The 27,466-nt window shown below is 56.3% G+C and overlaps 1 protein-coding gene across 8 annotated transcripts in view; it reads right to left on the reverse strand.

Moving 5' to 3' along the window:
- Positions 1 to 306: 306 nt before the first annotated feature.
- Positions 307 to 27,466, reverse strand: part of IQGAP3 (IQ motif containing GTPase activating protein 3) — a 38,227-nt gene continuing 11,067 nt past the window's right edge. For 3 of the 8 annotated variants that reach the window (XM_072829978.1, XM_072829986.1, XM_072829984.1), the window contains 33 exons: positions 27,313 to 27,398; positions 27,114 to 27,227; positions 26,722 to 26,900; positions 26,255 to 26,333; positions 25,587 to 25,750; positions 25,067 to 25,154; positions 23,283 to 23,446; positions 22,140 to 22,297; positions 20,726 to 20,847; positions 20,477 to 20,640; positions 19,455 to 19,545; positions 18,509 to 18,676; positions 18,275 to 18,414; positions 17,938 to 18,108; positions 15,074 to 15,157; positions 14,830 to 14,901; positions 14,659 to 14,728; positions 13,333 to 13,541; positions 12,502 to 12,654; positions 12,115 to 12,278; positions 11,553 to 11,777; positions 10,566 to 10,706; positions 9,762 to 9,846; positions 9,126 to 9,358; positions 8,747 to 8,879; positions 8,549 to 8,651; positions 7,861 to 7,987; positions 6,917 to 7,004; positions 6,148 to 6,360; positions 5,328 to 5,494; positions 4,981 to 5,082; positions 4,473 to 4,581; positions 2,720 to 3,419 (listed from right to left, as the gene is read on the reverse strand). In XM_072829978.1, the coding sequence (XP_072686079.1) occupies positions 3,306 to 3,419; positions 4,473 to 4,581; positions 4,981 to 5,082; positions 5,328 to 5,494; positions 6,148 to 6,360; positions 6,917 to 7,004; positions 7,861 to 7,987; positions 8,549 to 8,651; positions 8,747 to 8,879; positions 9,126 to 9,358; positions 9,762 to 9,846; positions 10,566 to 10,706; positions 11,553 to 11,777; positions 12,115 to 12,278; positions 12,502 to 12,654; positions 13,333 to 13,541; positions 14,659 to 14,728; positions 14,830 to 14,901; positions 15,074 to 15,157; positions 17,938 to 18,108; positions 18,275 to 18,414; positions 18,509 to 18,676; positions 19,455 to 19,545; positions 20,477 to 20,640; positions 20,726 to 20,847; positions 22,140 to 22,297; positions 23,283 to 23,446; positions 25,067 to 25,154; positions 25,587 to 25,750; positions 26,255 to 26,333; positions 26,722 to 26,900; positions 27,114 to 27,227; positions 27,313 to 27,398 (4,480 nt within the window). In that variant the 3' untranslated portion in view covers positions 2,720 to 3,305. Of the gene's footprint in view, positions 1,021 to 2,079; positions 2,578 to 2,719; positions 3,420 to 4,472; positions 4,582 to 4,980; positions 5,083 to 5,327; positions 5,495 to 6,147; positions 6,361 to 6,916; positions 7,005 to 7,860; positions 7,988 to 8,548; positions 8,652 to 8,746; positions 8,880 to 9,125; positions 9,359 to 9,761; positions 9,847 to 10,565; positions 10,707 to 11,552; positions 11,778 to 12,114; positions 12,279 to 12,501; positions 12,655 to 13,332; positions 13,542 to 14,658; positions 14,729 to 14,829; positions 14,902 to 15,073; positions 15,158 to 17,937; positions 18,109 to 18,274; positions 18,415 to 18,508; positions 18,677 to 19,454; positions 19,546 to 20,476; positions 20,641 to 20,725; positions 20,848 to 22,139; positions 22,298 to 23,282; positions 23,447 to 25,066; positions 25,155 to 25,586; positions 25,751 to 26,254; positions 26,334 to 26,721; positions 26,901 to 27,113; positions 27,228 to 27,312; positions 27,399 to 27,466 lie in introns of those variants that run through there. The other 5 variants (XM_072829982.1, XM_072829981.1, XM_072829983.1 and 2 more) reach the window with 5 other exon arrangements.

Below are 27,466 nucleotides of genomic sequence, written 5' to 3' on the forward strand. Positions count from 1 at the left end.
CTGCCCCAGCAAGTAAGAGCTCTAATGTCTCCACATCCTCACCAACCCTTGTTATTACGGGTCTTACTTTAGCCATCCTAGTAGGAGATGGTATTATCTCATTAAAATCTAATTTGCATTTTACTAATAACTAATAATGTTGAGCATCTTTTCATGTGCTTATTAGCTATTTGTATATCTTTTTGAGAAATGACCATTAAAAATTCTTGCCCATTTAATTGGGTTGTCTTTTGAGTTGTAAGAGCTCTTTATACATTCTAGAAATCAGTCCCTGATAAGATAGATGCTTTGCAAGTATCTTCTCCCTTTCTGTGGGTTTTTTTTTTTTTTTTTTTCATTTCTTGAAGGTGTCCTTTGAAACATGAGTTTTTAACTTTGACAGAGTCCACTTTATCTAGTTTTGGCCGCTTTTAACTCTGGTGTCCTCAGAAACCATTCCTGGATCAAAGTCATGAAAATTTAGGTTTTCTCTAAGAGTTTTATAGTTTTGGTTCTTACATTTTGGCCTATGATCTGTTTCAATGTTTGAATATGGTGTAAGGTAGGGGGTCTGGCTTCATTCTTTCCTATATGGATATTCAGTTGTTCCAACACACATTTGGTAGAAAGACTGCTCTTTCCCCATTGAATGGTCTTGGCAACCTGCACTTGTTTTTGTTGTCAAATTGTCCTCCAACGAGATTGCACCCCGCACCCCCCGTCCTCGCCCCATAGGAGATAAATGCCGGTGTCTCAGATTGGCCCTCCACAGTTAGGAAGACACTAAGAATTGACATTCGTCAGGGACCATCAATAGGTTGAGCAGTAGGCCTCAGAGAGAGAGGTCTGAGAGCGTGCACGAAGGGAGTAGAAACGTTTCTCAGAAAAGACACAAATGTGGGCACCCCGGGTGGCTCAGCAGTTTAGCGCTGCCTTCAGCCCAGGGCCTGATCCTGGAGTCCTGGGATCGAGTCCCACGTCGGGCTCTCTGTATGGTGCCTGCTTCTCCCTCTGCCTGTGTCCCTGCCTTTCTCTCTGTGTCTGTCACGAATAAATAAATAAAATCTTAAAAAAAAAAAAAAAGACACAAATGCAGGGAAATATCAACATGGACTGGGAGGGTCTGGGTTTAGAGCCCTGCTCTGCCCTTGATGGCCTGCTGTAGCCTTGGTCAGTCACCCAAACCTGGGAGTTTCAGTTCCATCCATTACACAAAGGGAGGGGTTGCTTATCTTCATGGTACCACCCCAGCATGACAGTAGCTACCGTGACGTTTTTTTGTTATCATGGCGTTTCATTAGTGGTATATGTGGCTGAGGTCATGTGGTGGCCAGAAAGTGTCACAAAGGGACAGTGCTGGAGTGCTTGGTATGAGATTTTCAGTGATGACTGATCATGTGTAGAAACCTGGATCTACTATATGTGTCACTGTCACCCAGAGCAAGGCAGTACTTGAAGTCTTTGCGGTGACATGTCACAGGAAGGAGAGGATGTGACAGTGAAATAGATTCTGAGTGACAAGGTGAGCAGGCTGTACCCGGCAAACTTGGGGGTGCCCAGTAGGGGCTTCTTGGGAGTTGAGATGTCAGGGCAGGTGTCTGTGTACCATCCCCTCCTCCCCAGACTCTGTCCTTGTTCCCTGAGAGCAAAGAGGAAAGGAGGGGGGCTTTTGTCATGGAGAAGAGATTTTGATCAGAGCGCACAAGCTACAATATACCTAAGGTGCTGTGGTAACAGCACCTTTGGTGTCACAGAAGGAAGCCCAGGAAGAGAACCTGTTAGAAATGTGTGCAGAGTGGGCTGGGCAGAACTAGGACTGGTTTCTCCTCCTGTCGGTTTTGTCTTCAGAAACTGGCCACTGTGCATCAAAACCCAAGCATTCCTGCCTCCTTGCTGTCCCCTGGGGGAGGAGACAGAGGAGTGCATGCCACATCTCATCCAGCTTTTAGGAGCAGCTCAGGCAGGCAGAATGGCCTCCATGGGAGGCAGGTGGGCACTGGGGGGCTGCAGGGAGGACTGCCCGATGAGCTCAGGGCAGAGCTGTCCCAGAACTCAAGGTTCCACTCTGCATGAAGTGAAGCAAAAGCTGAACGGCACAGGTGGGGGTGATAGCTGTGTTTATTCAAATGATACTGGGAGCAGAGGGACAGGAGGTCAGGTGCGTGTGGGGACATGAGACACAGTGGCAGGGACAAGAATACAAATGGACTGCAATGGCTCAGAAGAGTCCACTCCAAGGGGCCAGAGTTCCGAGGGGGAAAGATGTTCTGTACCATAGGCAGTAGATTGAGTCTTAAACACACAGGGGACCTTCCCGCCCTAACCCAAGGTGCCCTGAAGTACATGGCCTGAGGCGCTGGCAGGACTGGTAGTCTGAATATGGGAAAGAACAACTCCTCTGAGCTCAAAAAGAAGAATTCAAACCATGATTAAAGCTGCACAGAGGGGATCCCTGGGTGGCGCAGCGGTTTGGCGCCTGCCTTTGGCCCAGGGCGCGATCCTGGAGACCCGGGATCGAATCCCACATCGGGCTCCCAGTGCATGGAGCCTGCTTCTCCCTCTGCCTGTGTCTCTGCCTCTCTCTCTCTCTCTCTGTGACTATCATAAATAAATAAAAAAATTAAAAAAAAAAAAAAAGCTGCACAGAGACCCACCAGTGTGTGTATGGCGGGGGGTGGGGGGTGGGGGTGGGATAAATACCCTAGGGACACACATATAAAATAGACCATCCACAAAGCAATGAGATTTGAGGTTAACAGGGGTCATGTTGCCCAAGGCGCCACAGAGGATAGCAGTGTTGTCTGTCCTGGGTGTAAGGGCAGGGGCTGGAGGGCTATGAGGTGTCACAGCAGCACAGTGACCCAAGGGGCAGTGAGGCAGGAGCACCCATGCCAATGGAGTGGGAGTAGGGAGAGAAGGCTGTGTCCTGGCTTGGGGGTGTGCTGGGAAAGGGGAGGCAGAGGGGACCGGCAGTGCTTGTAATATTGGGGTGACCACTGGAGGTCATAGCAGATGCAAGAGTAGCAGCCTTCCCAGACCAAAGGGCAGGTCTGGAGTTCATATCCTACCATCTGGCTGGGAGACTGTGGGGTTCTGGGACTTAGCCACACAGCCAGACTCTGGGGTGAGGCTCCCTTTGGCAGGAGACCCTATCTGTGGCCAGGTAGGCAAGCTCCTCCCAGCTGGGGGGGGGGGGAAGGGTGGGACTCCTGGTAGCTCCACCCAGTTCTGAGCCCTGGGGGCTGCAGGGAAGTATGGCAGTGAGTTAGTGTCAAGACAAGCATCCAGGAGGGTAAGAGGCCTTTGGGGAGCGCCCACCTAGTCTGTCACTGCCGCAGGAGTTTCTTGTTGAGGAGGAAGATTAGGAGGTTGACATTGACCTTGGCTTTGTTGAAGAGCTTCATAACAGCTACGCCTTCATACTGGAGCTGCAGGAGGTCCTGGGGAGAGGGGCAAGGGCGGACAGGGGTGAGGGCTCCTGGCAGTAGCCTAGCCAGTCTATAGAAGGCTATCACTCTGGAGCCTTACACACCCATCCAATGGCGTTGGCCACTGAAATCTCATTTTACAGAGGATGACACCAAGGCCAAGAGAGGCACAGTGACTTGACCACATGTCAGCTCAAGTACAACCATGGCTCAAAATCCATTTTCTTCTTCAAAAGGCCAAGAGCAGAACAGGAAGATTTGGGTTTAAAATCATTGCTTTCTGGGGTGCCTGGGTGGCTCAGTTGGTTAAGCATCTGCCTTTGGCTCAGGTCATGATCTCGAGGTCCTGCGTTCGAGCACTACATTGGGCTCCCTGCTCAGGGGGGAGCCTGCTTCTCCTTCTACCTCTGACCCTCACCCTGCTCATGTGTGCATGTGCTCTCTCTCAAATAAATAAAATCTTTTTTTTTTTTAGATTTTATTTATTCATTCATGAGAGACAGAGAGAGAGAGAGAGAGGCAGAGACACAGGCAGAGGGAGAAGCAGGCTCCCTGCAGAAAGCCCGACGTGGGACTCAATCCCGGGTCTCCAGGATCACGCCCCAGGCTGAAGGCGGCGCTAAACCGCTGAGCCACCTGGGCTGCTCCCAAATAAATAAAATCTAAAAATAAATTAATTAATTAATAAATTAATAAATTAATTTAAAAAATCACTGCTTCCCTGAATGCTGGCCTGTGATAGGCATCAACCTATGCTGGCCTGAGGCATCAACCTCAGACCCGTAAAGGGATAACGCTTCAGGGCTGTACAGAGCCCAGCATGGGCACGGGCTAGGGCTCTGAGGACTCATCCTGCTCTGACATCACCGGCCCAAAGGCACAGCCTGCAGCTTGGCAGTGGGGTCTGTGTAGGGGAACAGAGGGGCTTGGGCTGTAAGACCTCTCCACTCGACTGGGGGGAGCGGAGCTGATGTCCTGAGGCTTAGGAAGTGAAGTGGGCCTACTGTCCTCAGGCCAGCATCCAAGCCCAGCAGGTAGCTTGCGGGCCCATGAGAGGCCCCTCACCTGGTAGTGAAGCTGAAACTGCTCCATGTCCACACCCAGGAACCTGGCATTGACTTCAAACTTTCCTGCCTCATCTCCAGGGGTGATGTCAAAGATCACGTTTCTGAAGCTGTTAGGGATGGATTTGAACCAGGGCCTCTTTCCAGAGCCGCAGCCCTGCTCCTCCACCCACTGCAGCTCAGCATGACAGTGCTGTGTGTCACCGAGTCCAGACTTCCCCTCCCCACTCCCGTAGGCACAACTGTCTGTCTTGCCTGCTCGGCTCGCTGCGTATCTTCTATCTACCTGGCCCTCATCAGCTGTCGCTCCTCTAGGAAGTGTCCCCAGCATCCTTTGCCTTGGGCTGTCTTGGACTGGGCTGGGCCATGTCCACTGCCCTTAGCTTTCTGCCTGAAGGTGCCCTGTCCCCCTGTCACCCCCACTGCCCCAAGACAGGGGCTGTGCTTCTCCTCCCTCCCTACCCTGGGGCACAGCAGGGCCCGACATACTGCCCGCTAGAGACACATACTGAGAGTGGGGAAGGTCCTCAATTTCCACCAGGACCCCCTTCTCCTGGAGCTGGGCAGCGGTATAATGGAGTGATGGCTGCTTCTTCCCTTTCCCAGAAGTCCTGATTCAAAAAGGTGGCAGAGAATTGGTCTAAGTGAGTCTTCCACACCAAGGACACTGGTCCCCTCAGGGTCTGCGGGAAGGAAATCAGAGCCCAAGGACCCTCCCTGATGGACCCCAGGGCTGCCTGAGAGGCTGGAAGGCCCCACTCAGACAGGGGCCGCATTGCCCTGGAACAGTGTCCCTTTCAAACCCGGTGGAATGGGGCAGAGGTTACAGGTCACCTTGGGAGCATGCAGCACCTACTTGGCGCGGGGGGCCAGGTGGCCCAGGCAGGTGCGGATGTACTGACTGTAGTAGTCACCCTGCTCCTCATAGAAGGCCATCTTGGCATCCAGGCCCTGGAGCGTGGCCTGTAGCTTTCCCAGCTCTGCCTTCCGCCACTGGCGGTGCCTGTGCTGGCTGCAGATGTCCTGGGGTGGGAGGGCCAAGGCCAAGTGAGCTGCCTCCTTTGACAGGAGCAACTCAGGGCCTGATAAAGCCCAGGGCACCCCTAGGAGGGTCCTCAGGAGAAGCAGAAGAGGCCGGTTTCACAGCTGCTTTTCCTAGGAGGACCTCAATCTCAAGGCTCTATCCCAAACCCTCAAGGGACTTGTCCTGGCCTTACCCACACCAAGGAGTAACTGTCTTAAGGCTCCTTGTTTTTAGAAAAAAAAAAAGAGGCATAAGAATACGCCCTTCCCTGAGACCCCCCCCCCCCCTTCAGAGAGAACCCTGTGGAGGTCTGTTGGCTTCAGTAGCTGGTGACAATTTTGGGTGGACACTTGCCAGGGTGAGGCCTGCCCTCGAGGCACCTGTGTGCCTACCCCCCACCCCCCACACTTGCCTACACCCCAAGGCCTCGCTCATCTCCCCACGCACTCACCTACATCTACCCACGACCGGCCTCTCCACCTACCTCCCCCTTCCCCTCCACTCAGCTGCCTACACCCACCCACAACCTCAAGGCCTAACCCACTCTCCTACACCCACAAGCCCCGCCCACTCGCCATGCCCCGCCCCAACCTGCCCCTCCCAACCCACCCTCCCTGCCCGCGCCCCCACGGACCCCACCCCTGATAGCTACCTTGGCCAGTCCATCCACCAGCCCTTGGTAGCCGTTGCGGGCACTGACCAGCCCCAGGCCCTCCAGCTGCCGCAGGTTCCGCAGGACACGCCGTCGCTTGTCCGCCAGCGGCAGGAGGCTGTGCGCGATTAGCGAGCGGTGCCGCCGCAGGGGCTCTGGGATCTGGGTCTCACAGGCTTGACGCTGGCACATCAGCCGCTGGTGGGCCGCTTCCTGGGGGGGCAGAGGAGCTGGAGGGACCTAGCAGATTCTGCCATTCTGCCCCCCTACCCCCACCAGATGGCTCCAGGAAGAACATGGGAAGTGTAGCATCACAGACCCAGAGGGGCCTGTGAGTCACCGCAAGGGAGGAGGGGCCCATGGGGGACCGAAGAAGCCATAGCAGAAAGCCTTCTGAACCCACGCTGGTAGCCACCTCCTACTCCTGCGATGGCCCCAGGGTGTTTGGGGTGTTCCTCTCTTTTGTGCTGTTTTGGGAAGCGCCTCTACCAGCCATCCTCACGTTTTCTCAGGGAAGCCCTTGGCTTGGTCTTTGCTGCCCAATCAGATCTCTACCCACTCACTAGCTTCTCCTGCTTCCAGGCTCTGGGGCACACTCCTCCTGAAGCAGCCAGCCCTCCAGCACTCTTCAGGGTGGCTACCCAGACTGCCATTGGGCCATCCAGTGCCCAGGACAGATGTGGGGACCAGTACTGTGGTGCAGCGGGGAGCATGGACACAGTGGAGCCCCAGTGTCCAGACAGTACTCCCAAGCCGCCTGGCCACTCACCTGCTCTCTAGATAGCGGGAGGGAGAGCATCTCCTCCAGCGAGTCCCTAGGCTGGAACTGCATGATGTCAGCTAGCATCTGCTTGGTGCTGTTAGGAGCAGAGGAATGGGGAAGGGTCTGGACATGGGGCTGCCCAGGAGCTGAGAGTGAGTGGACCTCACCGCAAGTCATGGCTGCCAGGGACACTTAAGCCAAGAGAGTGAGTGAGGGAGGAAGGAGACACCAAGGTGGGCTGAGGGGTCTCTGCACATGCTGTGCTGCCTCAACCCTTCCTTCCACTGACAGCCTCCCACAAACTGTTGTCCCAGTCCTTGGGCTGGAGGATGCCCTTCCTCCTCTGGGGGAACTTCCCCAGTGCCCATGTCCCTTCTGCTGAGCCCTCAGGGCGCCTGACAGCCACCTTCCTCTTGGTGGCCCTGGCTGTGTGTTCTTGCCTGGCCCCACCCTAGAAGGCCTTGGGTGGCAGGACAAAGCTGATTACCTGGCTCACTGATTCCCTGGAGGAATAGGGGGGCTGCCCTGCTGGCGCAGGATTAAGGTGGTAGCTTGGCTCCTCTTCTACCCAGATGCAGCCAGCACTGCTGGGTGCCGCCCTCCCTCTCAGAACTGAGGATGGAAGCTCCAGGCCCCTCTCCTGACCATCACTTCCATCGGGCCACTTACCCCGAGCATCTCTAAACCATAAAGCAGGGAAACCATCCCTGACCTCACAGTTGTCCCTTGGGCAAACTGGTAAAAAGCATGACAATATGCCAACATCAGGTATCACCAACATCCCAAGTCTCCCCCAGCCTTCAGCCAAAGCACAGAGCAAAGGTTGAGGGGGACACATATGCCCGGCAAGGGCGGTGCCAGAGAAGCCTCAAGGGAGAACTGTCTGAAGACCAGGACCCCAGGAAGATGGTGGAGGGGCCGAGTCACCAGCCTAGGATGCTCTCACCCACCTCAGAAGCAGGCTCTGGGCATTGGCATCGCCGGTGTCTGTCTCCAGCCCTTCGAACTTGTTGGCGAGTGTCAGGGATACCTCCAGCTTGCTCAGGTCTAGATTCCCATCTGCAGCTACGCCCTCCCCTGAGGTGGGGCAAGAGATGTGACCGGCGTTCACAGACGGCCATGCTAGCCACCTGCTCCGTGCACCTCTGTGCCAGGAGAGGTATGTCCACACTGCCTGAGGCAGCACCCTGGCCCTCGGCCCTCAGCACCGATGGGACGGCTGTTGCCCAGAGCTCAGCCCTTGACTGACACCCTTGGCCCAGGGGCCTGGAGCTCCTACCTCCCCATTTGTCACCACCCCCACCCTGACCCCTCCTCTGCCCCTCTTGTTCCACAGCTCTTGTCAGGGGAACCCTTGAGGCTCAAAACAGACCTACATCCATCCACATCTCTCTCCCACGATTTGATCAGCCATTTACATGATAGCACTGGGTCTCCCTCCTGCGTGTCCACTTTCTTCCTATCAGCTCGTGTCCACATTTCCAACTTAGGACCAGAGGGAGGAGGGGGTGTGTGGACCGGCTTCCTGGCACATATCCCCGACTTAACGAGAACCCCAGCCAGAGCGTGCTTTCCTGCCTGTCCATCCTTCCCTGCAGGCTCCCCAGCTGGCCCCCCCTTGCCCAGCATGGTACATACCAATGAGGTCAGGGACGGTGGGCAGCTCCCCAAGGTCCTCCAGGAGCTCATGCAGGGGATCACAGTGATCGGGGGCAATCCAGTCCTGGTGCTCTAGCAATAGCTGTGGGTCGGAGGAGGCCAGCAGATGCAGGTTTCAGCAGGGCCTTCCTCCAGGTCCAGCCTACCCACCCAGTGACCCCTCGCTGTGCCCCTCACCCTGTGCGTGTTGACCAGTTCCCCGACGGTGATGTATACCACAGGTTTGGCCACAGCTACCATGTCGGAGTACTCGTCCATTGCAAAGCGCTCTTCTGGCTCTGGGACTTGGCAGGCTCGGCACACGAACCTCCTATCTCCAGAGGAAGGGTGTGAGAGGCAGTGAAGCGGGCAGCACCCCCACATGCTGTCCCCCCACCCCTACCCCCCCCAGGGTCCTCTCCAGCCCAACAATCCACCCTCTGGCTCACTATGCTCACTATGTGCTTTATCTGCAGACTCTGCTTCTCCAAGGACTCCAGGGAGGGAGGTGGGGCATGACCAGAGAAAGAAGAGGAGGAAGAGGGGACAGGATGGGATAATTGGACAGGACCAAGACCTGAACTTGAGGTGTGTCTCCTCCAGGTAGTCGTTTAAGGCCCGCAGATGCCGACTCTCCCCAGAGAAGACTTTGCCAGCCGCAGCATGCTGGAGGACTTGAGCCACAGCCCCAAGCGTGTGGCGCTGTGGGGTGGCCAGGGCACCACCCGCTGCCATGGCCACAATGTCGAAGGCGTCGGGGGCCACTATGGCTGGGTTCAGGAAGCGGTAGTACAGGAGGTTCCCTACCACCTGAGGGCAGAGGACACTATCCCAGAAGCGTCCTGGGATCCGCCTAGGAGGCCCCTGCCCGGCTCCCCAGCTCCCCTGGCTGCGAGGTACCACCTGAGCCAACCCCATCCTTTCATAGAAAACACCCGAGCAGGCTGGCAACCTGCTCAAGGTCACACAGCAAAATGTGAGCAGGAGTTAGGACCAGAACCCGGATCTCCTGACAAGTCCAGGGCTGTCCACCCTGTTAGCTCATGTCCTAGCTGTCTGTCTGCTTGCTGGCAGGTGAGCTGGGTGGAGAATGTTTTTCCGCTTGGATTTTTACAGCATAGGTTTTTCTATTCTTTTGTCTCTGTCTGGGGGTTCACAGACACAGCAGGGCAGAGGACAGCTCTGGAGTCTGGGGAGGGCAGACAGTGCTTGCCTTGTAGACTTCGTTCTCCGAGTTGTCAGGGAACTTTTCTGCCAGAGTTGTCCTCAGGACCTTGGCCACATACCGCATCCCGTACCTGGGGACAGAGTGCATGTGCACTGCGGTCCTGCCCATCTCGGCCGGAGCTCAGTGCATGTATGCTGCCTATTTACTGGCTCAGATATGGCACACCAGCCCCCCAGCTACCTGGGTACTCATGTCAGTACCCAGGGCAAGGGCTCTGTCACCCACTAAGTTGACATGCAGCCTTTAGCCTGGCCAGTGTCCCCTGGGAACACCCCACAGCCCAGGATTCATTTTGCCTTCACCTGAGAGGCACCTTCACCGAGAGGCTATGTATCCTGGGCATGTGACACAGCCAGAACCCTGTCCCAAGGCAGCCTGGGAGACTCTGAGGACACCAACCTCTTTAGGCATCCCAGAGCACCCAGGAGGGGCTGGGCTGGGCTGGGGGCAGGAACAAAGGAGAGCAGGACACGGGGGTAGGAGTTCCAGTCCTGCCTCCAGCATGAACCAGATGGTGGCTTATACAATCCCCTCCCCTTGTGGGTTTATCTCCTGGTCTGGAAAATGGAGGCGAGCATCCCTGCCCTCTCCCTAGCTCAGGGTTTTCGTGAGAATTGTGAAGTTATGTCTGTCGAAGTCGTGTGGTATCCAAACGTGCTTGACTTTATTATCACGATTCCTATAATGGACGTGCCACCTACAAATTCAATCTCCTTCCACCTCCCAGGGTTCAGAGACAGAGGTTTACAAATCATGCTGGCCTGACCAGGGTGGGGCTGATGCACGTACGGAATCCGGTCTACAGAGGACATGATGGCGACAAGGAACTTGTCGGTCACGGCCAGGAGGCTGTGGAGGGAGATGTCCAGTCGTCTCTGGACCTCGGGGTGGCTCAAGGCCTGCTCTGGGGTGACATCATAGGGGAGGTGGCTGTGGGCAGTGAGACAAAGTATCAGCCAGAGCCCCTCCCATGGTGCCCCCTCCCCCAAAGCCCCACTTCCAGAACTCTTCATCTAAAAACGGGATCCCCCTCGCAGGCGCACACATGCTAAAGGCAGCCCAGCATGCTTAAAGGGACCAGGCCAGAACAAGAGAAAGGACTCAAAGGCAACAGAGCAATGTGGGTGGAAGGTAAAGAAAGAGTTGCAGAGCCCAAAGCAAGTGGATACATGTAGGAGGGATGGACATTCTGCAGTCTGTATGAGGGATCCTCAGGGGAGCTGGAAGCCAGGGCTGTCCTAGATCTAGTCTTTGTCAGTTGGGGCAATCGGGAAGACGGCCACAGCCTTGCACCTCCGACATAGAAGCCCACATGTCACCGGAGCAGTCACCAGTGTGAGGTGCTCCTCAGCAGCCCCACTTCTCAAGGACCTGTGCACCCAACCAATGCCTCTGCCCGAGCCCAGGGCCAACCTGGCTCTTCCACTGCCTTATTGGTCTATTCATCTGGAAATCTGAATATTCAGCTATCCCCTATCAATGAGGACTCCATATCCCAACTCCTGGCAAATCGGATATATCATTTGCCAGCAGGACATAGCAATTAGACACATTTGCATATTCATCTGTGTTCATTCTGTGTCAAGCACACCAGGTCTGGTGTCGTTTATTCCAGTTCCATGTTAATTATCAGAGGGACTATCTAGAAGGCTACATTCTTTCATCCCATGGGGCTGGTAGCAATATTCAGACACCTGTGTGCTCATTTGTATGCTGTCCCAAGGAGGCCCCAGAGCAAGCAGGTCAAAGAGAGCTCTCCCTGTGCCAGCTGCTCACCTGCGCTGTCCTGTCTGAGCCTCACTCTGGTTGATCCAGCTCTTGTAGAGGTGAATGGGGTCTGTGTGGACGCTCAGCCTCTTGTCCTCCAGCACCTCTTGGATGACTCTGCCCAGGATCTCCCGCAGGGCACTCTGGCCCCGCCCATTCCGGTAAAACCTCACCACCAGCCTCACGACTGTGGGGTTACCCGTCACCATGTCCTGGGGCTGCTCTACCTTTGACCTATGGTGCAAGAAGTCATGGAAGTTAGTGTCTCGCCCCGTGTAGGACAAATCGCTGCTTTTCCTTTTGGAGATTTTGGTTCTTCGAAGCCTATTCTGGTAACCTCCTAAGACTCATCCCGACAGCGCAACCTCAGCTGTGCACTAACCCCTCTGCCCACATCCCCCCTCCATTCTGTCCTTAGAGACATCCTGCGGGCGCTCCTTGTGAGCTGGGAGAAGAGGCCTTCTGGTTCCATTTCCACCCTCAAACCTCAGCAGACTGTCAGCTGGTGAAGGAGCCAACAGTGGCCTCTCAGCCTGCTCCCCTCCCGTCCCTCTGGACATGGGAACCCTACCTGATCTCCTCCTGGAGCATGGTCTTGAACAGCTGCAGCAGCAGGTAGGCCTCACGGCGATTGGAGGCATAGTTGTACAGGCTGAAAATCACAGACTCCATGAACTTGGTGGTTTTGTTCTGTGGCATGTGGAAGGTCAGCTTGGCCAGGTAGATAGGCTGGGTCTACAAGTGACAAGAAGACAGGAATGGTTTCTGCCGGGCCTCGAGGACCAGCGAGTGAACAAAGAGAGGCTCTCCTGATGGGAACCTCTTCGGAGGACTGACAGGAGGGGCAAGAGGAAGGGGCATCTGGGGTCGAGGCATTAGGGCAGGGGAAGGACACTGTGTGCAGAGAAAGGCCCTCCGAGGGTAGTGAGGTCCTCTCCTCCCACAGCCTTCTGTTCACCTGCAGCAGGTAGAAGAGATGTTGGTAAGCTTCTAGTTTCTGCCTTTTCTCTTTGCTCAGCGACTTCAATCCCTTCTGCTTGTCCAGAACCATCATGCCCGACAGCTGCTCCTTATTCTTCTTGGTCAGCTTCTTGCAGTGCGAGACCACCTCCTGCAGGTGCAGGGAGAGCGGGCCAGTGGAGTGCAGACCATGTGGTCAGAGTCAGTGCCTCAAGGGGCCAGGCTTTCGGCCGTTCCAGGCATTCGTGGCACATGAGCCGAGAGAGAGAGAGAGAGAGAGAGAGAGAGAGAGAGAGAGAGAGAAAGAGAGATGGTTCTACAGTGTGGCTCCCCCTCCCCACAACCACCTCCGCTTTCACAGGGTGAGTCCCTGCAGAGAACTGGGTTGCCAGGCCCTGACGTTGGGTCTGTGGGTTTTGCTACCATTTCTTCTGAGACTGCTGCACTTGCCTGAGCTGGAGCTGTCACACTACCACTTCTACTCATCGCTGCACCTTTGTGTGGACATTCAGTCTGAGGAGCTTTTGTGTCTACCTCTAAGCTGGCCTGGCAAAACATACCCTCTGATTATTCCTGTTTCCCAAGGAGGAAACAGACTTAGAGATTAAGTGGGCAGCTCGCAGCCCCATCACAAGGTAGCAGCAGAGCTGGGCTCCCTCATTTCATAGCCAGGGCTCTTTTGGCCCTGTCACCTGTCCCCCGACAGAGCACCACTGGAGCGAGGACCTAAGCCAGGTAGTAAAATCCAGACAGGCAGAAATTACCGTAAGCAACCAGGACAGCCAGCACCACCTCCCAGAGGATGTGCTGGTGGCGGCAGGCCCCTCACCTGCAGGGTGATCCGGTTCTTTACCAGCAGGCCAATCTTGATGTCCATGAGGTCAAGGTCCTGCTGCAGCTGCTGGTTGGACCGGATCTTCCTGACCACCTCCTCCTGGAGCTTCAGCAGCTCTGCCTCCACCATGAAGTCCTCCTGGCTTTGATTCAAGAGGTGGGCAAATCTGCACACCACGCTGACAGTGGGATGGGGTGAATGGACTGGCAGGACGGGAAGAAGCGTCAGGATAGCCGCGTCCTCAGAGGCTTCCTCACCAGCTTCCTGCCTGTTACCACCTCTTGGTCCCTGTCCTGCTTGAGGCCAGCAGACCTGCAACACCTAGCCCTTTAACTGGTTCTGCTTGTGGCTGGGGAGTGGTGGGCTGCCTCTAGGCCTGTCCTGTCCCCACACCAGGGCCCTAGCTCCCTCTGACAGACCCCCCTCCTCAGATTGGCTGCATGCCCGGTCAGAGGAACAGACAGCACCCCCATGGGCAGGACAGGCACAGAGGGGATGGGGAAAGGGAGAGACCAAGGTGCAGGGCGTTCTATTGAAAGCCCAGGAGTGTCACCTCGGGCCCAGGAGGGAAAGGGCCCACATCTTCCAGAACCGGAGAGCTGGAGACAAACTTGGACGTGGATGCAAAAAGGAGGACCTCCAAAGCTGGGCTCCCGGACTTTAAGAACGGGAGCCAAGAGTGGCCCAGTAGGACCTCTTTGAGGCTTTAGATGTGCAGCCCCCTGTGAGGACTAGGGGGCAGGCGAGGGGCACCACTGGGTGCTGGCACTCAGGTCCCAGCACATAGAAAGCTTCATGCACACTGGCCCTCATGGGCTGGAGCTGGTGCAGCCCTAGGCCGCAAGATAAGGCTGGCCCTCTACGGAGAGAAGACCCTTCCCTTGTTTGCATTGGTGGGTAGCAACAGGAAGATGATATAAGCCTGGGACAGCAAGCACCTGGCGAGGGAAGCCTTCAGGGTGACCGGGTTGGCTGTTACTGGGGTGGGCGGGGGCTTTGGGAATAGCCCCCATTCAACAATGTTCCTGCACAGATGTCTTAGCTCCTGTCTCTCCCACCATACTAGGGGACCCCCAAAGGCAGAGACATATCCTCAGTCCCACAGGCACCCCAGGTCCTGAGGCACGCACAAGGTTGAAGACATCACCTGTTGGTGAGGGAAGGGGCTGGGAGGACAATTTCTCCAAAGCCCAATTTTGTAACCATGGGCTGGGGTGGCTCCCTTGCCCACTCCCTTTGACTATCGAAAGCCATGGCTCGCACAGAGGAGGGAGACCCGGCAGCTTACTCACAATGAAGAGAGGAGACCAGGCAGCGTACCTAACACCCTGTAGTCATCCCGGGCCTTCCAGGCTCGGAAATATGCCTGGATCTTCACAATGGCGTTAACCTGCCATGAACACAGGTGGGGAAAGGCTTGCTGACTGCCCTTTGTTCTGGTCTCCTGGGTGGAGGCTGGGCACGGGGACGGGGCAGCAGCAGGACACTCACATTCTTCTGGAAGTATCCCAGACGTCTCCGGTATCGCCTGCAAGCTGCCCACATCCGGACCCAGGCCTGGATCTGAGGACACACATTATCTCAGAGCTCCAGGCTCGGGGCCTGGCCCTTGGACCCGGGCCAGCCCAGCTGTCTCCAGAGGTGGCGAGGTAAGAGGACTAACAATTGTTCCCAGGGGGCCCTCAGGAAATAGCACTGCCCACCCCCACCCCCCACCCCAAGCTGTGGCAGCTACCTTGATGACAGCATCCAAGTTTGCTCTGAAATACTGCAGACGTTCCAGGTATGTCTTCCGCTGCCTGTAACCCCGCCAGTGAGCCTGTGTGCCAGGAGAGAGGACAACCCCTGTTGGTCCCTGCTGGCCGGAGACCATCCAGGGGAGCAGGGCAGAGGAGGCAGAGGGGAAACCTGTTCTCAGAGAACATCTACCCTCATGGGGAAACCAGATATCTGCACCAGCCAAGCATGCTCTCTGCCACTCTCCCTGGTCCCAGCACACACACATGCACACACAAGCAATCAAACACATGCACTCAAGCTAACACCTCCTCATGAAAACCCAACGGTAAGACACAAGCTTAAAGATATTGGTGAGTCTCCACATATTCACCAACTTCACCAGAGCGTGCACTATATCCCCCCTCAATGTACTCACACGCTCCATTGTTCCTCACACACAGGGGCATGGGTGGAAGGCATGTACAGGTGCAGAATGGTGCACCTCTGCCAATGCCACGTGGGCTGCAGGCCACAGAGGCTCCCCTCGCCCACACTCCTGTTTGCCAAGCCAGCACCCCCTCCCACACCCGCCCATCCACCCTCCCTCCATGGTGCCCCGGCCCTGGCTGGTCCACGTGAAGGGCTAGAGTGACTGGCTTCTCTGTAACCACACCCTCTCTGGTCTCTAAAACGAACCCGAGGGCTTCCTTCCTCCCATTAGAGGCCTCTCCCCTTTCACAGAAGCTCATGTAGCTGTTTTCCTAAAGTATCACCTTGACTACAACTCTCAGCCCCAGCGCTTCCAGCTCTCAACCCATCTGACCCCACATGACTCTCCACTGGTTCCTTAGCGACTTGAGCCACATCAGACATTGCACTTTCTTCTCTGAACCTTTGTTTATGGCCTTTACCCTGATTCCCAGCCCTTTCTACCCCTGAAATCTTTCGTGTCATTTAGGACCCACGTGAAACATCTCCTGGATGCTCAGGCCTGGACAATTCTCCAGCACGGAATCCGTAATGGGCTGGTGTGTCCAGAGCATCTCCTTTTGACCAATTATCCCCCCAGCCCTTCCTAAAGCCAGCTCTCCTGGCTGGGCTCCACCCCTGGGGCTAACCCTGTCACTCTGTTGAGCCAGGATGTAAGAGGCAGTGTGCCCTCAGGACAGTAGCTGTCCCCCCTAGTCTGGAGACCAGAAAGACCCACCCCCCGCCTTCCCTCAGCACAGCTTCGTCTCCTTCTCCAGGGGCAGGCTGTCCCTCTGGACAGCTGCTGCGGTGAGGAGTGGAGGAGCCCCTCTCGGCTCTTCCCCCAGCAGCCCATACACAGCTCCCCCTTAGAGAAGAGGCCTCCCAGTCTGGACTGGTCAGAGGTCAGGACTTGATCTGAGGGTTCAGCTAGGCTCAGAGCTTCCAGGAGAGGTTCAAGTCTCAGCACACCCCAGCAGCCCCATTCCTGACTCTTCCCTACAGCTGGAGGACAGGTGGCCCGATGCTCTGGGCCACCTCTCCCTTTCCCTGGTTCCCAGGACCCAGGCCAGAGCCCATACAGCTCCAGCATTGGCAGCACATGTGCCCTCTAACCCCTTCCCCTCTCCCACTATTACTGTGGCTTTTCAGCTCTTTAATTTGGGTGTGAAATCCCAGCCCAGGCTCAAGATGGAGGAATCCTTATGATCAGACCACTAAATGCTAATCACTAAGGTTCTGCACTGAGTTCTGGGACTGACGCCCTGCAATTTAACATGTGATAATGGCTACCACCAGTGGAGTGCTCACTGCACCTAGCATTACATACTTTCTTGCTAAACCTGCACAATCAATGCGTCACTGTGATTAAGGAAACTGTGTTGGAGTAGGCTCAGGAGAGTTGCCCAAGGCCGTACGACCCAGAAGTACCAGGAGGCAAATTCCAGCCTCTGACTGTAAAGCTTGAGCCCTCCGTCACAAACCCACACACATGGTGACTCGGACTCCAGAGCCATGTGCCCATCCCTCCCACACGCCGCTCTTGGGGTTGCCTCTGTGTCCCCACCACCACAGCATCCACTGTCAGCCATTCCCTAGGTCCTGCCAGAGGAGATGTGGTCACTCCTCAGTGTGTCTCCCATCCATCTCCTGTCCTTGCCTTGGGCCAGGTGGCATCCTTGTATACCAGGTATGCAGTGTTCATTCAAAAGGAACTTCTCACACTTCTGCACAACCTGTAGGTCACATCTACCTGAGGAGGTCTCTGCTCAACTCCCATCTTTCCTGGCTTGTAAAATGGTTGGCGGAGGCACATCTTCCCAGTCACTTGTGGGTCCTGCCTCAAGGCCGCACTGGACCAGCCACAGGTCAGAATATGAATGGAAAGGGCTAGCAGGAGAGAAAAGACAAGGGCTCTTCCCCTTGTGGCTGGTCCACCCTTTCCTGTTTAGCCCCCAGGGTATCCTCTTCCTGTGTCCGATGCCCGATGGCTTACCAAATCTCACTCTTACCTCCCCGCAGGGAGTTGACAAAGCAGTTCTTGCCCTGGGGACAGTAACTGGCACCTGCCCATGTTCTTGCCTGCCAGCCAGGCACTGTTCAGATGCCACTGCCTTCCTTAATCCTCACGAGCACCCCATATGGAGCATGTCACAATGTTCATGTTCCCACTCTGCAGATGGGGACACTGGCTGAGAGTAAGTGCCTGTCGAGGTCACACAGCTAGCTACTTGTGGTGGAGCTGGGACTCAGACCCAGGCAATCTAGGCTCTACATGGCATGCTCATAACCCCTACTGTTCAGAGGCCAGAAGATCATCCTCACTCTACTCAGCACAAAGCAGGAAGGAAGGAAACCCTGAAGCTCAGATAAGCCCAGGCCCTGACAACTCTGAAGGCCAGAGCTTGCCACCTGGATCTTGATGACCGCTGGCAGCCAGGTCCTCAGAAAGTGGGACTGCTCAGCAAACTTCTCCCGGACAAGGAAGCCACGCAGACGGGCCTGGAACTGGATAATAAAGCCGACGTTGGCCTTCCAGAGCTGTTGGCGGTCATGGGCAGCGGTAACCTTGGTGATGGCTGACTGTGGAAGTGAGAGAGAGAACTTGTGGCACTCCAACGGGTGAGGCCTCTGCTGCAGGGAACTCTCTCCCTCCCCTACAGGGGTGCAGCCAGCACCCCAGCCAGCAGGAGCCTCTGCCACAGGGAGTCCCCTCTCTGGCCCTCTCCCTCACAGGGGCTCTGCCAACCTGGATCTCCTCCCGAGTCAGGTGGGACATATTAAGGCGACAGCCAGAGGGCCGCTCCCAGGTGCCCTGGAAGGTCTGCAGGTGGAAGTAGTAGGTAGAGCCATCCTTCATGTTGTGCTGGACCCAGAAAGCTGTGTCTCCTGAGCAGAAGCCAAGTAAGGAGAGAAGGCTCAGAGGAGGCCAAGAGGTGGCTGGGGCAGGCAGAGGAGCAGAGGGTGAGGCTGGGGCCATTACCTGGGTACCGCTTCCTTGCCATGGCACCTTCCAGGGCCCGCTGATAGCTGTCAGCACAGTTGGGAACCACCCCTCGGAGGGCCACAGTGGGGTTCCTTAGCACCTGCTCTGTCTGGGCTGCCTTGCCCTCCTTGATGGCCTGATTGATGGCGGCTACACCGAGAGCCACTGCCAGGGGCATGGGGAGGGAGTGGTTGGTCCTTACCCTTTCCCAAGTCCCTCCCATGGGCCCTGTCCTGTCCATGGGGGAGGGATTCAGGAAAAGGGGACACCAAACCCCCTATCTGATGGAAGGACAGGGAACCTCCTCGTGTGGATGTAGACAGATGAAAATAGCAGCATGTAGCTGTGCCTGGAGGGAAAAGCAGCAGTCAAGGAAGGCTTCCTGGAGGGAGGCATCATGGGGCCTGCTGGGCTGGGTTAAGAGGACAGCTCCAACGCTTGTACAGGAGTTCAAAAGCAGAATACAAACAGAGAACCTCAAGACGGTTTCTAAAGAAGAAAATAAAGTCCAAGAAGTGCAGCAGCTGGCTTCATGTCAGACAGGTGGACAAAGGGACTCCAGACACTATGGATCGACACAACCAGCACCCACACCAGCTGGTGTGGTTTCAGAAACGCTGGTGTGGGTGCACACTGATCCTGTCTGCTTGTCCTCAAAGCCAGAGCTGACATCGGGACCCCAAACTCCAGCTACCAGCACAAGACAGGACAGACCTTTGGCTACCACCTGATGTCACACGCTCACACTTCGGGGGCAAGTACCCGTGGAAAGGTGTGGTGTGGATGGAAGTAAGAGTGAACCGTGGGCCCTCAGCCCTCAAGACTCTCCTGCCCAGCTACTAGGAGAGCTATTGTCCAGGGAAGCAACGAGGTCCTGCTCTGGTTCTGGACCACCTCCCCACAGAGGGGGTGAGGAGCCCACCTCCCCTGGACTGCCACATACTTCTCTGCGCAGCGTCTGTGTCCTGGTTGGCTCTAAGCACCTCCTGGCGGATCTCTTCCAGCCAGAGCACTGCCCCAGGGTCCCCTGTCGCCTAAGAAGTTGAGAGAGATGGCTCCAGGCTCAGCTGCCCAAGGACCAAGGTACAGGCAGGACAGCAGTGTCCACTCCTCCCACCTGCCGCATGCTGGTGTGGCCTTGTTGCTTCCTAGGGCTGCTGCCAGGCTCAGAAGGCTCTCTCCAGGCCTGCCTTCAGGCTGGCCAAGCATCAACTCAGCTTGGCCACAGCGCTCCCAGAATCCTCTTCCACCCTCCGAGCAACTCACTTTCCTGCCCTTGTGCCTCAGCGCCCCATTCCCCTGTGCCAACACACACCCTCCTTCTCAGGATGACCCCGACCCCAACCCCAACCTCCACCCTGTCTGGCCCATTCCTGCTCCGAATTATTCTACCAAACCAGGTGGGGCCTGGATTATACGCAACCATGGGTTGAGTGAGCCTGTGCCTGCCACATGGTCAGGCTGGTCCCCTCACCCTTATGGCTCACCTCACCCCAACCCCAGACTCTGCTCCCTCCTAACATTCATTAGCAGATGGAACTTTCTAGACAAACATTTGATCAAGCACTATGTTCCAGGCCACATTCTAAAGCACTTTCTCCTGAACCCACCACATTTGTAAGGCGCACAAACAATGCCCGGCAGAGGAAGAACCCAATCCTGCTGTCCTACTGTCTCCCTGAAGCCCTGACCCAGAGAGAAGTTCGATATCACCACACATCTGCAGGGGAGTAAACTGTGAGAGCCACGCACAGGGTCAACCCACCATAAGGCCCCATCATTCCCAGCATGCTGGCAGCTGGAGCTCGGGCTGGTGCCCCCCGCCCCATGGCCCCTCCTGCCTCCACCCCCAGAAGGAACTGGGTCATCAGACTGGGCCCTCCCAGGGTGCATCCTGGGCACAGCTCTACCCACGGGGGATGCTCTTCCTGCTCCGGCGACCAACCCAGACACTCCAGCCCTCACCTGGGCCTTCTGCCTCTTGGCTGCCACAAGGAGGAGATGATACCGAGGGGCGACAGCAAGGCTGACATTGTCCAGGCCAGCCGAGGGAAGCAGAAGGGCAGACAGAGTCTTCTTGGGGCTGCCCTGGTCCAGAGCCTCATTGATGAGGCTGACCGCAAGGATCTCTAGGAAAGACAGATCTAGGTGGGCAGAGGGCCTAGATGTACAGTCAGGGATGGGCTGCCCCCATCCACCCTGGACTCCACTCACGGTTGGTCTCTTCCTGGACCTGGGCATTGACTTGGTACACGGTGGCCTGCAGGTCATTCCAGCTCAGGGTGACCCCGTCTGGCATGCGCTCATGTCGCAGCTCCACCAGAGCATCAAAGTAACTGGCGGTGGGGGTGGGGGTGGGGTGGGGGTGGAAGTAGGTGAGCAGCAGGGACGACAGCAGCCAGAAGTCAGGGCAAGTCAGAACATGTTGCTTGGCTTCCCACTCATTACATTTTCCTGGTTCCCTTCTCACCTTGTTGGTCTTTCTTTCAAAGCCTGTGCTGGCTCCTCCCCACCCTCACAGCCGGAGCCTCCCACCGCTCTGTCTCCATATCTGATCCTGACCTCAGGGCTTGAGGTGCCATGTCCTAATGCCTCCCAGAGCACACCAGCTGCCTCCGCCCACCTGCCCAAGATTGCCCGATGAGCACCCACACCTGACCACTCACACCTGACCCCCCAAACCACTGCCCCCCCAACAGCCTGAGTCTCCCAGTCCTACCCCTTTGGTCAACATTCACTCCAACCTCTGAGGACAAAGATCTTGATGTCACACCTGACCACTCTCTCAGCCCAGGTCCACGGGTCACAACCAACCACTCTCCCCCTCATAGCCCAGGTCCACACACAGCCAAATCCAGGCAGATCTGCTTTGGGAACAGATCCAAATCCGGACTCCCCTTCGCCACTTCAACAGCCACCACCCTTGGCCAAGAGTCCCTCACACTTGGCCTAGAGGCTGCCTCTGTCCACCCCAGAGCCTGTCCTCAGCACAGCAACCATAGTGAGCCTGGCAATGGTAGCTTGAATCGGCCTCTCTGCACTGCAACCTTCTCACTCAAAGGGAAAGCCACGGCTATGGTGTAGCTCACCCTGTCGCTCTCCTCGTGTTACCCTGCCTCATGACTTCCTGGCGTCCCTGGACACACCAAGTGCACAACTGGCTCTGGGCCTGTGCCCTGTATGGCCCCCTAGTAATCAGAGGCCCTGAGGTCTCTCCAAACCCCCTTACCAACAGGGCCTTCCATAACCCCCAGCATATCCTACCCTTTGTACCCTTGGCCCCTTCTGGTTTTGGTCATGGCTTGTCCCCCCTTTCGGTCCCCTTCCACTAGCACGTTGGTTGGATGAGAGCAGGAACTTCGTTTTGTTCACTGCTGTTTCCTAGTACCTGGGAAAGTACCTGACACTGGGTGGTACTCAGACCTCCACTAGGAAGCACACAACATGGAGGAAGAGGGGATGACTGAGCCCCCCACTCCCAGGATGAGCCACAGGCCAAGGAACTGCGGACAGACCCAGAGGGAGTCTGGGCCCAGGGGCAGGGCAGGCCCAGAAGGCTGGTCTCCAAGCAGAATGGAGTCTTGCCTCCACCTGCTTCCTCCTAGACAAGTGGTTAAACAGTTCTCACCGGTGAGCGTTCTCTCTTTCCACCTCGGCCAGGCCCGTGGTGGGGTTCACCAGGCTACTCCAGCAGCTGTCGCCATCGCCAGCCTCCAGGGCCCTGTTGATCAGGACCACAGCTGACAGCATTTCCATAGCCACAAAGAGCTCCTCATGGCCCAGCTCCTGCAACAGGAAGCTCCGATTCCCATGGGGCAGTGAAGGCTTGGGGCCACCGCCATCCTGCCCCCAAGGCTCCCCAACATCCCGGTCTCTATCCCAAGCCCCAGCGGATTCATTCACTCACTGACTAATTGTATCTGCTACCTGAGAACGAGCTCCCTGTGTGCCCAGTGTGTAAGTGCCTCACACATTTTCACTTGTCTTTATAACAAGCCAGTGGGGGGGGGGGGGGGAGGGCTATCAAAACCCCTCATTCACAGATGGGCCCACAGGAAGGGAAGTTAAACCTAGCCCCCCGGTTCCAGGGCCCACGCTTAACTGTGGCCCCCCTTCTGGTTCCTAGCCACACTGGGAAGTGTGCGAGGCCCTGGCTCCACTTCTCGGCCCAGGCTTCCCCCTTCCTAAACCCTAGCGTGTGCTGCTCTCCATGCCTGAGCACCATCCAGTCCTCCACAGACAGAAGATGGCCACCAAGAATTCCAGCAGCTGAGCTTACATGCCAGGCTCATCACTAATGCATACGGTGACTGTTGAATCCTCACAGTCCCATGTGGTATGTTACTGCTCCCACTTCACATATGAGCTGAGGAGCAGACAAGTAACCTGCTTGCCTGAGGACACATGGCAAGGAGGCACAGAGCTGGAAGTTACCCCCACTTTGACATCCATGGGCAGGGTTCCTGTGTTTACCTGCTGGTACTTGCCTTCTGTGCCTCATACCACTTGCCACTGTGGAGACAGCGCCCTTCCTGAGGGCTATGCCCGGGGTCATGCTCTAAAATTCCCTGCTGTGGGTCTGATTCTTCACAGGTGTCCTCTCTTCTAGGAAGCCTTCCCAGACTTAGTCCCAGCTCTGGTCCTTCCATTCCCTAGTCTGAAGTCCTCTGTCCCTGACAACATCCACTTCTCCCTCCCTGCAACTATCTGGATCCCTCTGAGGGTGCTCTGCACTGACTGTCCTGGGCCCCCCATGGCTCCTGGGGCTCACCCCTCCCCGCTGCTGCTGGAGCGCCGTCAGCTCCTGTTGGTACACAGCCGAGGCAGAGGGATACACTGGAGGCAGCTGGGCTTCTGGGCACATCAGCTCCTTCACAGTATCGGCTGCCACTCCCTTCTGGATGGCTCTATTGATCCTGCACACGGCCTGGAACACTGCAGGGGAGGAGGGAGAGGCCTGTACAGGCTGGGCACCTGGGGCCCATCCTACTTTCCTGGCTAACCAGCTGCTACTAGGGGTCTCTGAGGGGTAATGGCTTTGCAACTGCTCCTTCAAAGTTGTTCTGCCTTGAGGCGGCTGGGTGGTGCAGTCAGTTAGCATCCAACTCTTGGTTTCAGCTCAGGTCATGATCTCAGAGTCGTGGGATCGAGCCTTGAGTCAGTGCTCAGCGGGGAGTCTGCTTGGGTCCTCTCCCGCTGCCCCCTCCTGTGCGTGGACACGCATGCTCTCTGTCTCTCAAATAAATAAATCTCAAAAAAACTACAACTACTCTGTCTTCTGCTAAATTCAAAATAAGTTTCTAAGTATTTAGGAGGAAGAAGTGCCAGGTCACTGTACAAAGCACTGGAAGAAGCAATTTGTCAGGCCTAGAGATCGGCAGCTTGGCAGGTAACAGAATGGCCGCCCTGGTGGAGGTGACAAGACAGACAAGAGACTGTGGAGTGTAGCTAAGAACAGTCAGTCAAGGGGCCCCAGGGGCCAAATCCTGCTGACAGCAAGGAGGGATAAACAACCAGCCCCAAAGTGGAGCCATTTGGGCACAAAACGCAGGAGTAAGTGGGGCATGTGTGCATCTCAAATGCAAGGGCTTGTAAAATGCCAGGCAGATCTGGGTGCTGCCATCAAGGAGATAGATCTCCTGGGGAGAAATGAGGATATGAAGACCAGTCAGTCCATATCAGCGCTGCCTTCCCTCCCCCAGAACTCTGGCAGTTGGGAGAGGAGGGGTCCTGGTGGGAGAAGGAGGACGGAAGCAGTGGAGGCAGTGCTGGAGGATGCTGTCGCCCGCTCTTCATGGGTGACAGTGTGCAAGAAACAAAACCCAGACAACCAGGGGCCTGGCGGTGGGGCAGGCCAGGCTGCCGGGGAAGTGCAGCCTGTCTGGGCAGCTAGCAGGGGTGGAAGGGGGAGGGAGACCTGCAGGTCTCATCTGCCTCACTGAGCAGATGGGACCAAAGTTGAGGCTGAAGCACAGAGGAGCCCAGGAAGACCTGCAGATGTGCAGCAAAGATGTGAGCATCAGGCCTGTGCACTCCGGCAATGAGAGAGCTGAGCGACCACAAGCAGCTAGCGACTAGAACAGGGCTGGCGGCCCCGGGCTAGGGCTCGGGCCCCTGCACTCTGCGTGGCCTAGCTCCTGCTGTGGGTGGGCTGACCCCCAGGAAGAACACATCACCAACATGCTCTTCCAATAAAGAATTATATTTGTACACATCGATTTTTAAGGAGAACTGAGTGGGATCATGATTTTTTCTCTCATCTGGGAAATCGCTACATTTGAGAAGCCAATGGATTCAAGCAGGTTGAAAGTATCCACTTACAGGGACAGAGCCCCAGAGCCCCAGAGCCAGCAGGCAGGATGGACTGTTGTCACCCCAGAGCCTTCATGAACCTGTCATGTGCCTCTAGGCAGCCTGGGCCTGGGCATACAACCCCACACGAGGCTGGGGTTGCAAACTCCGATGGCACTCTGCACCACCCTGCATAGAAGCCAGTCAAGGGTCAGAGGCGGCAGTGATGGGCCCCATCCACACCTCAGCCTGGAGGTGACTTACTGGCTTGTTCCTCATCACCCTTCATGTTGGCTGTAACTACACCAGCTTGGACCTCCTCCTTTTCCAGAAGATCCAGCAGGCCCAACTCCTGGGGAGGGAAGGAATGAAACAGAAGGGAGTGCTGGGCCATGAACGCCTGTAGGAGCTGCCAACACACGCTCTCAGCTCCCCCCAACACCTTGCCTCAAGCCTCTGTCTCCTCCTTACCCAGCAGGCATTGAAATAACTACCCAGACAACACGGACATCACATCAGGGAGAAAGCCAACAGCCATGAAGACGGGACTGCCAAGCTGAGGCCCTTCTTTGCTAACAGGGGAGCCTGTCACTGCTCATCAGGCTACCCCTGGGTACCCCTCCACCCCAGTCAGTCTAGGCCACTAGGCTTTGGGGTGATGTAATCATTTACACACATAGTCAGCACTGACTGAATACCAGGAGGTGACAGAGGTGACGCCTATGGAAGAGGCTCACCCCCATCCCACAGCCGATTGAGCAGGTGGCAGGTAATAGAGCCTGACCTGCGCTTTCTGTTCTCTGTCTGAGCTCAGCTGTTCCAAGTACCAGTTGGTGAAGTCTTTCCTGACCCCTCGCAGGGCCAGGGCAGGGTCCAGAAGGGCCTCCAGCAAGGCGTCAGGGCTCTGTCTTTCTAGCGCATCATCAACAACTTCTAGAGCCGCATGGACTGCAAAAGACCAAGACTCCACAGTGGACAACGTGTGAAAGCCCAGCCCTATTCTTCCTGCCAGTCCAGAGCTCCCTCCACCCCACTCCAGTCCCAAATCCTCAGTGGGATCTCCACAGCCTTCCCACACAGGGTCCCTAGACCCTGAGGACAAACTGCCCCAAACAGGCAGATGCCCCCTCCATCCTGAGCCTTCTAGCACTTCCTGCCACGTCCTCTCCTCCATCCATTTCTCACATCTCCTTTTTGAGGACCCTAGTCCAGTTGCCTTTGGAGCTGGAAGGCCTGCCCTTTGCCTCTACCCTCTCTACAGATCTCCATTCAAACAGAACTCCCTAGATGGGGACACCTCTCTAGACACATAGCCATAAAACAGTACACGTTGCTTTTTGCCTTGGATCATTCCCTGAGACAAGGGTTGGCCTAAGCAAGGCCATAGGGCCTCTGGGCTGAGAGCCACCCCCGAGAGCACCCCAAAGCCCTCCTGGCCCATCTCTCTTTTACCGTTGACGTGGTTGATGTTGCCCTGGATCTCAGCCTGAGTCAGGAAGCAGTCATACAGGTCCCAGCTCTCCCCACCATCCTGCACAAAGAGTGAGACCTGGGAAACCAGCCCCATCTTCTCCTGCTCCTCCCTCCCTGACTATAAATTTTTCCTCCTCTGGGGCCTTCCCAGGCCAAAGGTCAGTGTGGTCAGAAGGAATCTGGAGAACCTAGGGCTCCAAGCCCACCTTCAGCATCTCCTGTCTGGTATCATCCTGTCCTGAACGTCCAGCCCCCAGAAGCCCTCTCCTGCCTTCTCCTCTGAATCCTCATTATCCTCCCAGGTGCCTCTCTCGTTTGTCTACGATAACCCATAAGCGACAGTTTCTCTTAGCAATTCTGGGGCGTGGTGACAGGACAGATAGGAGTCCTATCCCCTGGAGGGTTTTTAGGCCACCTGGCTCTTAGCACCTGAGGCTCCTCCTTACGTGGGTCTGGGCACTGGCAGCCTTCTCCGCCTTGGCCTGGGCCAGCAGCTCCTGGTAGATGGGTGCCAGAGGCTCTTGAAGATTCACCAGCAGAGCACTGGGATTCTGCAAGGCAGCCAGGGTATCCTTAACCACCCCTCGCTCCACAGCCTCGTTGATGGCAAGGACAGCTGCGTGGACTGGAAGGAGTGTGGAAACAAGGTCAGGGGGCCAGACAAACCCCAGGCCACTACAGTACAACCAGCCGCAGGCCAATGACATCAACCCCCTTTTCCATCCGGGAGGCCTGGCAGCCCTGCCAACAGATGGGAGGCATCCAGAATCCATCCGAGGCTCGGTGTCCTCCTATTCTCACTGAGCCCACCCCTTGCATGGTAGATCCCAGACCCTACCTGCAGCCTCATCCACCGACAGCTCATTGGCCAGAATTCCCCCAATCTTGCTGAAGGCAGGCAGCTGGAGGCCATATTTGGCCAGTTCAGAGGCCATGTTGCTGAGCTCCTCGGCTGCAAAGAGCACAGATGCCTTTCCTCAGAGCCAGAGTCCCCGAGACCATGCCCACATGAGCAGCTACGGAAGGAGGGGGCTCACCTGAGAATTTCACTTTCCCATACAGATCATGTATCTGAGGCGCCAGTCCCAGGCGGAAAAGGAAGAGACTGGAAGAGAAGGGAAGGCTTTGGGCCTCTTTATGGTGACACGCTGAACACGTAGGTCTGGACATGGGGACTTGGAATGTGGGGAC

The sequence above is a fragment of the Canis lupus genome, chromosome 6, assembly GCF_048164855.1.
Source record: "Canis lupus baileyi chromosome 6, mCanLup2.hap1, whole genome shotgun sequence".
In the NCBI taxonomy this organism is placed as follows: Eukaryota; Metazoa; Chordata; class Mammalia; order Carnivora; family Canidae; genus Canis; species Canis lupus.